Here is a 13450-nt window from a genome sequence, read left to right on the forward strand (position 1 = left end):
CTTTCCCATCATTTGTGGACGTTCTGTCAGCCAGCTGACTGGAAATTCATGTCTACAACTTTATGATACTGGTGTCACAACCATCAGGCTATCCGTAAATATGAATTATAACAAAAAAACTGCCTGTTTAAGCTAGGCCCAGACCCAGGGGGCAGAGGGGATCTGAGGGCCTATGACAGACCAGAAGATTTTTTTTTCTTCTTTCAACTGACACATTCAGTCTGCTGACAGATTTAATGAAGTCAGCAGTACTTTCTCTCCTGTACAATTTCTGAGTAGCACTTACAACCAACAACTGCTATATATTCAACTATTTGTCTTCCCTACAATTTTTGCCCTGTACTGCAGCTTCTAATACCATAGAGACTACACCATGATGACCTAACACATGTCCTATCAATCTGCCCCTCCTTCTAGTCATCATTTACTATATATTCTTTTCCACATCTATCCTACAGAAAACTCTTCATTTTTCATTAGTTCATAAAATTTTCAGCATTTTTTTTTTTTCTTTTTAACACCACATTTCAAATGCTTCAGTTCTCTTCTTTTGTGGTTTTCCAACAACCCAGGATGCACTTCCTGTAAAGCAGACATGTAGTTGTTGTTGTTGGTGTGGTCTTCAGTCCTGAGACTGGTTTGATGTAGCTCTCCATGCTACTCTATCCTGTGCAAGCTTCTTCATCTCCCAGTACATACTGCAACCTACATCCTTCTGAATCTGCTTAGCGCATTCATCTCTTGGTCTCCCTCTATGATTTTTACCCTCCAGCTGCCCTCCAATACTAAATTGGTGATCCCTTGATGCCTCAGAACATGTTCTACCAACTGATCCCTTCTTCTAGTCAAGTTGTGCCACAAACTCCTCTTTTCCCCAATTCTACTCAACACCTCCTCATTAGTTATGTGATCTACCCATCTAATCTTCAGCATTCTTCTGTAGCACCACATTTCAAAAGCTTTTATTCTCTTCTTGTCCAAACTATTTATTGTCCATGTTTCACTTCCATACATGGCTACACTCCGTACAAATACTTTCAGAAATGACTTCCTGACACTTAAATCTATACTCGATGTAAAGAAATTTCTCTTCTTCAGAAACGCTTTCCTTGCCATTGCCAGTCTACATTTTATATCCTCTCTACTTCAACCATCATCAGTTATTTTGCTCCCCAAATAGCAAAACTCCTTTACTACTTTAAGTGTCTCTTTTCTTAATCTAATTCCCTCAGCATCACCCGACTTAATTCAACTACATTCCATTATCCTTATTTTGCTTTTGTTAATGTTCATCTTATATCCTCCTTTCAAGACACTGTCCATTCTGTTCAACTGCTCTTCCAAGTCCTTTCCTGTCTCTGACAAAATTACAATGTCATCGGCGAACCTCAAAGTTTTTATTTTTTCTACATTCACTGATATCCTTTCACCCTGAATTTTAATTCCACTCCTGAACCTTTGTTTTATTTCCAGTATTTCTTCTTCAATGTATACATTGAACAAAAGGGGAGAAACTCTGTAGCCCCACATTATGCACTTCTCTCTTGGTTTTCCATTTTATTGCTTCTGGCTGCATTAGTAATACTTATTATGTGTTACCCATTTTCCCATAGCTTTTCTGAGCATTTCAGACATCTTGCGCCATTTTATATTTTAGAACACATTTTCTAAGTTAACAAACTTTAAAAAGTGTCTCCTTTTTCTCAAATCTCTGCCATGGTTGCAGTGGCATTCTTCGTGGTCTACCAAGCAAAATGGCACTGTAAGCTCGCCAGAAACATTAGTTTCATCAGTGACAGTTACTTACAATATGACACAGTGCCATAACCGGAAACCTTTTTATGTCTATTGACCCTGACCATGGACACCCACGAAGTTATACACACATGTGGGAACATTAGCATCACCGGCCACAGAAAATAACTCACAGTCTTATCTCTGACAGTTGATGGTTGCAGTTTAGTTTGATCTGTGACTTGAGTGTGTTATGTCATGCATTCTTGTATGTATTGAGTTTCTATAAGATAAAGACAGTTGCATACTCACTAGTACCATGTTGTCTTTCATTCACTATCACTATGTACTGGAGCTCTACACTGATGACCCCCGATTACGGCATCACACATTATTTTCGTGCTTTACTACCAAGGTGGTTACCACACAATGACAATGCAGTCATTATCACACTACGCTGCTACGCATTTCATGTGAAGTGGCATTAATTTTCCTGCATTCTTGTTTTACGTGCCTCTCTATGACATATAACATTTATCATATGTTCAAAGCATCAAAGTACTGTGCAATCACAATGCCGTCATTACTGCATTACGCCACTATGCATTTCATGTGAAGTGGCATTAATTTCCCTGCATTATTGTTTTACATGCCACTCTATGACATATAACAATTACCACATGTTCAATGCAACAAAGTGTGTTTGTACTTGAAAAACTGACAACTGTGCATTGTACTGACCACCCAGAGCATTTTCAGTGTTCTGCTCTCCATCTCTGCAAGAGATGACTTGTTGGATATGGATGTTTGGTACTCCACAATTTCACAATTTCACATCCAATATCCTCCAAGGGATTTAAATTCAGATACAAAGTGTCATTACAATGCCGGACAGAGACGTGCTATCCAACTAGTTACACAGCATGCTCTTATCAATGCTAATGTTTTGCACAGTGTCTGGATAGTGAATGTTTTATGATTATGTCTTTTAACCAGTTGAACAGTGCTCAGACATTATTTTCCACCCTACTACAGTATTTTGTTTAACTGACAATTTGTAACTGATGCCAACAACAATGGCAGCCACATTGCCTCACTGCAACCTCCACTCACCTCATGACAGCAGGAATCCAAACTCTCACGAATGCAACTGACTGTCACCAAGCACAACACCCTCATCACCACACCATCCCAGCAGGCCGAGGTATCACAACTTTGCTCAACCATCATTGGTGTCCCTTCCTCACCAAGGCAGTCAGCTGATGCATCATGCGTCCACCCAAATGACACTGATACAACATGATTCAGCCCGATCACTACCTCGCGAGGGGACAACACTTCCCAACAGGTCTGCTGGACAGCAAAACAACTTGTGCAGCAGACATCAATCTCCTGCCAAGTGCCACACATATATGCTGGCTCCACCAGCATCTCGGCTCTTCCGCAGCCAAGCGCCAATGGCCATGCACACATCACCATCATGTCGTGTGACCCACACTGTGCATGCCAGATCTCAGATGGTACCCAAGGCGACCACCTACCAGATGCAACAACACCCTCATTAACATCATACTGCAGTATTTGCGCTACCTGGAGAGCAATGTTACTGCACTGAACAAAATGTTCCAACAGCATACCATAGTTCCACTGACATCTAATGGGTAACTTGTTCACAATATCTGCCCCCTCTTGAATGGCTGCAACAGCACGTACATTTCACCAATGATAGCTGGCCATCTCACTGCTCACCCATCCCCTCTGGTCAGCAAATTCCTCAAGGACCCACCCAGTGCACACATACCAGGAGATACATCTTACCCACCTCCCCCTTCCATGCTCACCCATGCAGGTCACGCCATCCATGCACCCATTTCTGTGATTATCATCTCTAAATCCTGCACAAGGCCATCCTTGCCAACGTTTTCACTCCCCCCTACCCCAAACTCCCGGTTGCCCAGTTGTCTCGGTTGTCACCTCCACGCCATTCTCCACACTACTGTGGGACAGGGGGAGTTGGAGGAGAGGTGGGGGGGGGGGGGGAGGGGGGGACTCTGTGGGAACATTAGCATCATTGGGTAGATGAAATACCTTTCAGTCTTATCTCTGATGACAGTTGCAGTTTACTTCAGTCCATGACTTGAGTGGGTCACATTGCGTATTCTTGTATGTATTGAGTTTGTATAAAATAAACTGTGTTGCATACTTGTTACCACTCTGTCATCTATCACTCCCCATATCTACGTACTGGAGGGTTAGCCCATGTGGATGGGCTGCAGAAAACATTCCAACTAAGTAAGGGGTTCCATTACCAGCATGGACACACCTGCTGCCAAAAGGGATTGGCCGACATCATCCTATTTTATCTTCATTCCTCATGTATAAGTTAAAACACTTTTTTTTCCTAATACTCTTATTCAAATAGTAATGGTAATATTACAATAGTGTGCATATGTTACACAAAATGTCAGGTTTAAATAAACAGAAATCCCCTTCGAAACCTTATTATTCAGTTCATACTGTTTACTTTTCTGATGGTATTGTAATAACTAGTTTCATTAGAAATGCAATAGTTCAAAAATTACTGTAATTATAAAATTTCATACAGCCAGCTATCCATAAAAACACTGTGAGCTAATATATGAAATCTAAAGGGAAGACCCCATTCACAACAAAGAGTAATTTTCCCTGATTAAAGTAATGTAATTATATTTGCCCAAACTTAATTAGTTTCTCAGATATTTAATTAAAAATTTCAACTAGCCCAAACTTTCTGAACAGATTATGACCAAAGTACCATAACATTCATGGATTTAGTTACATACTTTTGTTAACCTTAAGTTTCTGCAGCAAATGACACTCATATTATGTAACAACCTTCACTAATTAAAGACCTGCATAACTTCCAGTAACTAAATTTCATCATTCAGTATGGATGCCATACTTGTCATCCAGTGAATCCTAATGAACATTCATTGTTATGTTATGACGTATAGAGATGAATTTATAAGGTTTGCAGCACATCAGCACAAACCATTCCTTTTCAGAAATGTTATTAATCACTAGCTGGCAACACAAGATACAGTAAACACATAACCAACATACAGTGAACAGTGAAAGTGAGACGTTCAGTTGAAATGTTTTTGAAAAATGCCAAAAATTGAACATCCTGGTGTACACAAACCAACTAAGTACAACTCCAGGGCAGCACATGTTGATTAATATGATCACAAATTGCTTCATAAATAAAGAGGAGTGAAATGCATTTATCACAAACCAAGCAGTCTTTTGTTTGTTTTCACAGATGGACCACATCATCAACTAAGAAACAACAGAAAACATAAAAAATGACAATATTAGTGTTTAGTATACGAATCTGTGATGAGTGCATGGATTGGCAGCACATGGTGATGTTTGGTTTGTTGTTAATGAGAATGAGAGAAGCTGAAACTCAGTGCCTCACTTGATGAGATACTGTGGACACATTCAAGATTTAAAATATTGGCACATTGTTTTGTGATCAACAACATTATACCATTACTTGTTCTGAAGCTGTCAGCCAAAGTCCAGTGATGAAAATTACTTCCAGTATTACTATCATCATAGTTGATGGTTGGAGAGACAACATCATTGTTACAGGTAGTCTGCAGAAACTAGTTACAGATGTTTTCCACTGATGAATCATGTATACAGCATAAGTTAAGCCTTGAAGACGTTGCACTGAACCACCGAAACTGGTAGCCATACAATAAATAACATTGTAAGGATGGCTGTAGGTGTTCCATTTTATTATGTAAGTGAACTACTGAGGTCTCTCAGACCTCTAATCACAAGGACGGACATACAAAAACAGTTCCCCACTCAGCACCCAGCATCAACCCAGCCCTGAAAAACTTAACTGTATCCTACATCAGGATTTCGAATATGTACTCTCAAGCCTGGAAATGAGCACCATCCCACTTACAACCTATCTCATCCCTCTGAAAGTGGTGTTCTGCAGCTCACCAATTCTGCATTATATCCTAATCCATCCCTATGACACACCTACTCCCAGTGCATTGCACATGGGTCGTAACCACAGTGGAAACTCATGTGGAAAACCTGTGTATACTGTCCAATATGGTCACCCAGCACACCTTACTCGAGACCTGTAGCAGGCATAACCTATCCTTTCACAATTAGGGTAAGAGTGATCTCAGGTGTGCTGCAAGGGAGTGTCATAGGACCGTTGCTATTCACAATATACATAAATGACCTTGTGGATGACATCGGAAGTTCACTGAGGCTTTTTGCAGATGATGCTGTGGTGTATCGAGAGGTTGTAACAATGGAAAATTGTACTGAAATGCAGGAGGATCTGCAGCGAATTGACGCATGGTGCAGGGAATGGCAATTGAACCTCAATGTAGACAAGTGTAATGTGCTGCAAATACATAGAATGATAGATCCCTTATCATTTAGCTACAAAATAGCAGGTCAGCAACTGGAAGCAGTTAATTCCATAAATTATCTGGGAGTACACATTAGGAGTGATTTAAAATGGAATGATCATATAAAGTTGATCATCAGTAAAGCAGATGCCAGACTGAGATTCATTGGAAGAATCCTAAGCAAATGCAATCTGAAAACAAAGGAAGTAGGTTACAGTACGCTTGTTCACCCACTGCTTGAATACTGCTCAGCAGTGTGGGATCCGTACCAGATAGGGTTGATAGAAGAGATAGAGAAGATCCAACGGAGAGCAGCGCGCTTCATTACAGGATCATTTAGTAATTGCGAAAGCATTACGGAGATGATAGATAAACTCCAGTGGAAGACTCTGCAGGAGAGACGCTCAGTAGCTCGGTATGGGCTTTTGTTAAAGTTTCGAGAACGTACCTTCACCGAAGAGTCAAGCAGTATATTGCTCCCTCCTACGTACATCTCGCGAAGAGACCATGAGGATAAAATCAGAGAGAGTAGAGCCCACACAGAAGCATACCAACAATCCTTCTTTCCACGAACAATACGAGACTGGAATAGAAGGGAGAACTGATAGAGGTACTCAGAGTACCCTCCGCCACACACCGTCAGGTGGCTTGCGGAGTATGGATGTAGATGTAGATCAGTGAAAACAGTCCTATAATATACCAGCTCTGCTCTGCTCTGCTTCTCCACAGTATTTTATGTGAGTATGGCCACCAACCAGCTGTTCACCAAAGTGAATAACCACTGCCAAACTGTGACCAGTAGTAGAGTTGATCACTCAGTGGTGAAACCTGCTGCTGAAATCAACATGCCTGACTGAATGACTGGTACACAATTCATGCCCTCTGGATCCTTCCCTCCAACAACTTCTCTGAATTGTGTAGATATGAGGGTAGGCTGAAAAGTAATGCACAAATGCTTGTATAACATGACCTAAATAACTTTGAGGAATGTGCCAGGTTGCATGTGTGTAGTTTGAATGTGTTGCAATCATCCTGCATATTTTGAGTAGAGGAACTATGGAGACATTTTCTAGTGCTGCATTAATACATGTTAAACAGTGTGGTGTTATCAAATCTTTATTTGATGAAAACGTGACTCTGACTGAGACTCATCATCATTTATAGGCTGTTAGTTGATGATGCTATTGTCAGGTCTACTGTAACTCAATCAATAACAAAATTTCATGGTTGTGAGCCTGGAAAAGCCATAACTGTTGGTGAAATACGCAGTGGACATTTGATCACTACCATAGAGAGTAAACATCAAAAACTCATGGATGGCTTGATTCAATATGACCGTCAAATCACTCAAAAGCATATCACATGCCATATTGGAACATCCAAACATCCAAGGAATGTGTCAGCTACATTACTGAACAATTAGGATACCATAACATCTGTGCAAGATGGGTGCCATGCCATCTAAAAGATGAGAACAAATGGCAATGATTGGAATGCTGCGAGTAACATTTGTAGTGATATAATGACAAAGGAGATGACTTCCTTTTAAATACTGTGATGGTGAACAAGTCAAGGATCCATCATTATGATCCAGAAGATAAAAGACAGAGCACTGAATATCATCTATCTTCTGCTAATACAAAGAAGTTCAAAGACAGTCACCTCTAAAAAATGCTTTTGAATGTTTTTTGGGACACTTAGCAAATTTATGTAACTCATTATCTGGCATGGAGGAGGAGTGGCAAATTCTTCTCAGTACCTAGAGACTCTAAAACATCTCCAACATTGTGTTTGCTGTGTTAGGGGCTTGCACCAATAATCTTGCAGAATGACAGCACTTGTCAACACACCTTATGCGTAACTGAGAAGGTTCCGTGAAACCTGAAGATTCAACCAATTCCACACTCTCCTTACTCCACTGATCTTGCACCTTGTGATTTTTATTGTTTTCCTCTACTCAAGAAAGACATTACACCTCAGACAATGAGGTGAGGGCAGCTGTCAAGTCCTGGTTTTGAGAGAATTTGAAAGAATTTTTCAGTGATTCAATGAAAAAAACACACATTGGGAGAAATGTGTTAGTTTTTATGGTGACTATGTTGAAAAAATTTATGACTTTGAATCTTAAGAATTATGCTTTAATGTCATTTTCGCCCAATCTTCCTAATTGTTTTTGTTTGTGTTCTACAAGCATGTGTGCATTATCTTTCAGCCCACCCTCTTAGGCTTTGCCTTTGCAACAAATCCTTGGATCCTGCAGTCCTTCTGGGCCCAGTCTTGCCCCTGCCTTAGACACATCTCAACCCTTGCCCTATGAACCTTACTTCACTCATCCTGCCCTCACACATTCCTCTCCACAGTGTCCCTCTTCCTCTGTTCTCTCTTACCCTCTCTAACCAATCCTCAATGTCATTGTGCACTGTGCACAAATCTGTGGCGGAAATGAACTCACCAGTGACACAACTGTGACCCATGTAGCTGCTACCCCTCCCTGGCAGCCATCAGCCACTGTTGTCTAGCCCTCCCTCCAGCTGGCTGGTTCCTCTCTCCACCCTGCCCACTCCAACTGACACAACACAACCCCTCACCCAAGCCTAATGCAACGCCAGGACAATGTAGTTGAGCAGGTGTACATTTCCATATGTGATCTTTTTAGCTCTGAAGAACAATTTGTCCAAAAGCTAGCAATGTTCCTATGGACTTCTCAACACCTCATGATGGTAACAGAAAGTATACAACATGTAAATGAGCAAATGTAAAATGGCAATAATTTAATGTAAATACAAACCTTAAGCATTTATTTCATATGCCATTGGTATAAGTCAGTGTCACTAACCAGTGTTAAATTACGGAATCTTAAGCAACAGATTAGTCAAGTAAGTTAGTCAGACCCTTAAACACATTATAAAAAAATTCAAGCTGCATAATTACAGCCAGTTGCTTATATCTGTTCCTTGCATATGTAAAGTAAGCAGCTAATGACAGAATTATTATCAGACATAAGGACAGAAGCTTCTACAGTCTCTATCATTGACTGCATTACTATAATCACAAAGTTGGCAATCTTCCTCAGATAATCAATTTTCACTCACATTGAGGTGCCAAGAGTCATGGGATACCTCCAAATATTGTGTTAAACTTCTTTTGCCTGGCATAGTGCAGCAACTCAACATGACTTGGACACAACAACTCTTGGAAGACCCTGTGTAAATATTGAGCCTTATAGCCTCTACAGCCATCCATAACTGCAGAAGTGTTACCAGTGCAGGGTTTTGTGCATGAACTGACCTCTCAGTTATCTCCCATAAATATTTGAAGGGATTCGTGTCGGGTGATCTAGGTTGCCAAATGATTTGCTCAAATTGTCCAGTACGTTCTTCAAATCAGTCATGAACAATTGCGGTGGGCTGATGTGGTACATTGTCACCCATGAAAATTCCATCATTGTTTGGGAATATGAAGCCCACAAATGGCTGCAAATGGTCTCCAAGTAGCCAAACATAACTATTTCCAGTCAGTGATCAGTTCAGTTGGACCAGAGGATTCAGTCCATTCCATGTAAACACAGCCCACATCATTGTGGACCCATCACCAGCTTGCATGATGTCTTGTTGACAACTTGGGTCCATGATTTTGTGGGGTTGCACCACACTTGAACCCTACCATTAGCTCTTACCAACTGAAATAAGGACTCATCTGGCCAGGCCACAGTTTTACAGTCATCCAGGGTCCAACTGATATTGTGATGAGCCCAGGAGAGGCACTGCAGGCAATGTAGTGCTGTTAGCAAAGGTGCTCGTGTCAGTCACCTGCTTCCATAGTCTTTTAACATCTAATTCTGCTGCACTGTCCTAACAGATTCATTCACTGTACATCCAAGACTGGTTTCTGCAGTTATTTCACAAAGTGTTACTTGTTTGTCAGCACTCACAACTATACACAAACGCCGCTGCTCTCAGACATTAAGTGAAGGTCATCGGCAACTGCATTGTCCATTGTGAGAGGTAATACTAGAAATCTAGTATTGTTGGTACACTCTAAGAATATTGAATACCCAAAACAATTTCAAAATGGAATGCCCCATACATCTAGCTCCAATTACCATTCCACATTTAAAGTCAGTTAATTCCCATTGTACAGCCACAATCACATCAGAAACCTTTTCACATGGATCACCTGAGTACAAATTACAGTTCTGTCAATGCGCTGTCCTTTAAAACCTTGTGTATGTGACACTACCACAATTTGCATATGTGCATATCACTATCCCATGACATTTGTGACCTAAGTACATGCATTAAAAAAAAGACATAACTGCCATTCAATATTAGTCTTTTTTAATTGTAAAAATTATTTAAATTAATAAAGAAAATATCTGTTCTTATCATGGTCTGAAAACTATTTAGTAACTGAGATGTGGTCATATGAGCCATGAAGGTGACATGGTATTCACAATCTTCATTACAAACTTTTTTGTGTCTCATAAGCACTTTACTTGTCCTGATAGATTTCAGGCACTGTGAAATTTAAGGCTTACCTCAGATGGATCTTTCCTGGTCTTGCATTCACAAATTCCACATTTACATATGCCAGCACCTGAGCACAAAAGACCTGTTACATTTGAGTAGCAGTCACTTTGATCTACTGCTGCGGTACTGTTCCTTTGACATTCACAGCGTTTCCCAGATCGAGAAGACTCACATACACATATTCCACATTCTAGTCTTCCACCATTATTACAGGCATCAGGCGATCCCTTTGGCTGGAAAAAAATATGAGAGGAAATGCATATTGAAACATTTGCATCCACCTCTGTAATACAGCTCCCAGAAGCAAATGTAAGGTAGATGGCATGTGTTATGAACTGTAAACATTGAAGATCTACTTAATTCAGTCTGATGATGAAAATGCAGAAAAAATTATACATATATTTCCAAATGCATTATAGTTAAATGAAAATTGATGATTTTAGATTATTATAACAATAATGGAAATTCCTAGATGTAAAGATACATAAAATAAGAGAAAAGCAACTACTTACCTACAAATTACTAGTGCATGAAGTACAGAAAAATGTACTACAACACAGTTAACATTAGCTTTCAAGCTCTTGCTCTTGTTCTAATAAGAGTACACACAACACAACCACACAGACACCCAAAGGTACACACTTGTAGTACCAGTGAGATTGATAATTGAATACTATGTCTCAAAAACAGTTACCTGTGTAGATAGATGTGCAGAGGGGGTAGGTAAGGACATACGAGGCAAGAAAGGGGGTAGAAGGGTAGTGTGTGTTTTTGATTATGTGTTTCTGTGTGCCACACACCAGTTCTCTACAGGTAAGTGCTTGCAGTTTCCTTATCTTATGTAAAATTATCTTTATATATGAATGGTATCTTTTATTTATGCATTCATTTACTTACTATCAAATATAACAAAGAGTTTGGCTGCTTTGAGCACATGTAAATTTTTAAGTAATTTTTAATGAATGAACCATCAGCTTACTAACAGAGGTTCTCCTCACAGCAATGGAATATCTATGCATATCATTATCTATCCTCTATTGAATACACAATGATGTTGCATAAAGTGACTGAAATTTTTGAAAGACATACAGCGGAAGATAAAAGGGTTGCTCTGAGATGTGAAATAGCAAAGGCACCAAATAAAAACCTAGGAAAAGGAGATGAAACCCTATAGGAAACCTTTACTAACATATCAGGTATTAAATTTAATTTATGAACAGAAAATATATGAAAATACTGCAGGAATACAGACATCTAAAACATCAGATTGACAAAAACTGTAAAATTGCAAAGCAGGAGTGGCTAGAAGAGAAATGCTAAGCTGTGTATAGAAGCATGTGTGACTACATGAAATATAGATGCTGCATATGGGAAAAATAAAGAACATTGGAGAAAATGGGAGCAGACATTTGCAAGAGTTCAGATGACAAGCAAATAAAATGTAGGGAAGGGAAAGCTTTTTTATTGATGTTTTATTTGTCCAGTTTCATCATGCAACACAAACTGTAGAAATGATATTAGACACATCAGAATAAGGATGCAGTTACACAAAGTGTTTCAAGGACTTTGCATCAACTGTCTAGGAGTAATAGATCATGTCATAAGGAACATATTTGTCGGAGACCAAATGTTCGCCAATGCTTCCTGGCAATTCTAGGCATTCTTTATCATTCATCCACCCTGGGAAAATGAGACTGCACTGAATTAGAAATATCTGTTAACCATGTGTGCTGTGTAACACCTAATCCAGTAAATTGATTGAGTGATTTTCAACAAGAAAACCGTAGAAATAGCTGCCACTACGTGAAGAAAGATATTTTAGAAGTGAATCAGGAACTTCACTTATGCTGGCCCTACTGCCTTCACACCAAGCTGGACACTGGATTATAAGCAACACACAAGGCATATAGGAGTCATATAATGCCTACACTCTGCTGGTTCTCATGGATGTAATGGCTAAAAAGTACACTCTGTGTTACTGGGAAGCATCAGCAAACATTTTGTCTCTAAGAAAAGTTGTTCACCATGATTTGATATATCAGCCTTAGATTTTTGATATAAAAACTTTGAAATGCACTGTTTAGTATTAGAAAAAAAGATGTGATAGTAAGTAGGTATATATTCTTATAGTTTATCAACAATGGAGGAAAAGACAGATTGCTACTTACTGTAAAGAAGACACATTAAGTTGCAAATTAGCGCAATTAAAAGACACAAAAAGTTTTCGGTCATATCCTTCATCAGCAAAAGAGAAACAAACATAACTTAATACACACAAACAAGCATGCCTCATGCGTACTTGACCACCAACTCTGGCAGCCCAGATTAGTTTATCAGTGTGTCACTAACTGCTTAAGGACAAGCCAAAATAAAGATATAGTAATATATATATCAGCAAAATAAGTAAGCATATTAAAAATAGATAACCATTCTTACTGTCTAAGTCTATCAGTAACTGTTCAGGAAACATTTATTTTTACATATTCAGAAATTCTTTAGCAGAATAGAAACAGTGCTTTATGAGACATGCCTTTAATTTCATTTTAAATATTGAATATCTAGTGGTTTTTACTTCCTCTAGTATCTTTGGTGTAATATGACACCAATGTTAAGAATGCTCCCCTGACAGAATGTTTTTCTGTAATGTATTTAGCGTATATTCGATATTCTCATATAACAGTTGTGTACATTATTGATCAAGATATAGTCCCCAGATAACAAAATATTTTCATAAATAAATTGCCTTGCAATGTTCAGAAC

At 39.2% G+C, this 13450-nt stretch overlaps 1 protein-coding gene across 2 annotated transcripts in view; it reads right to left on the bottom strand.

Moving 5' to 3' along the window:
* Positions 1–13450, bottom strand: part of LOC126458271 (integrin beta-PS-like) — a 256308-nt gene that overhangs the window by 42977 nt on the left and 199881 nt on the right. For both annotated transcript variants that reach the window (XM_050095198.1, XM_050095197.1), the window contains exon 10: positions 10699–10923. In XM_050095198.1, the coding sequence (XP_049951155.1) occupies positions 10699–10923 (225 nt within the window). The remainder of the gene's footprint in view (positions 1–10698; positions 10924–13450) is intronic.

This window comes from Schistocerca serialis, chromosome 2 (genome assembly GCF_023864345.2).
Source record: "Schistocerca serialis cubense isolate TAMUIC-IGC-003099 chromosome 2, iqSchSeri2.2, whole genome shotgun sequence".
NCBI classification, from domain to species: Eukaryota; Metazoa; Arthropoda; class Insecta; order Orthoptera; family Acrididae; genus Schistocerca; species Schistocerca serialis.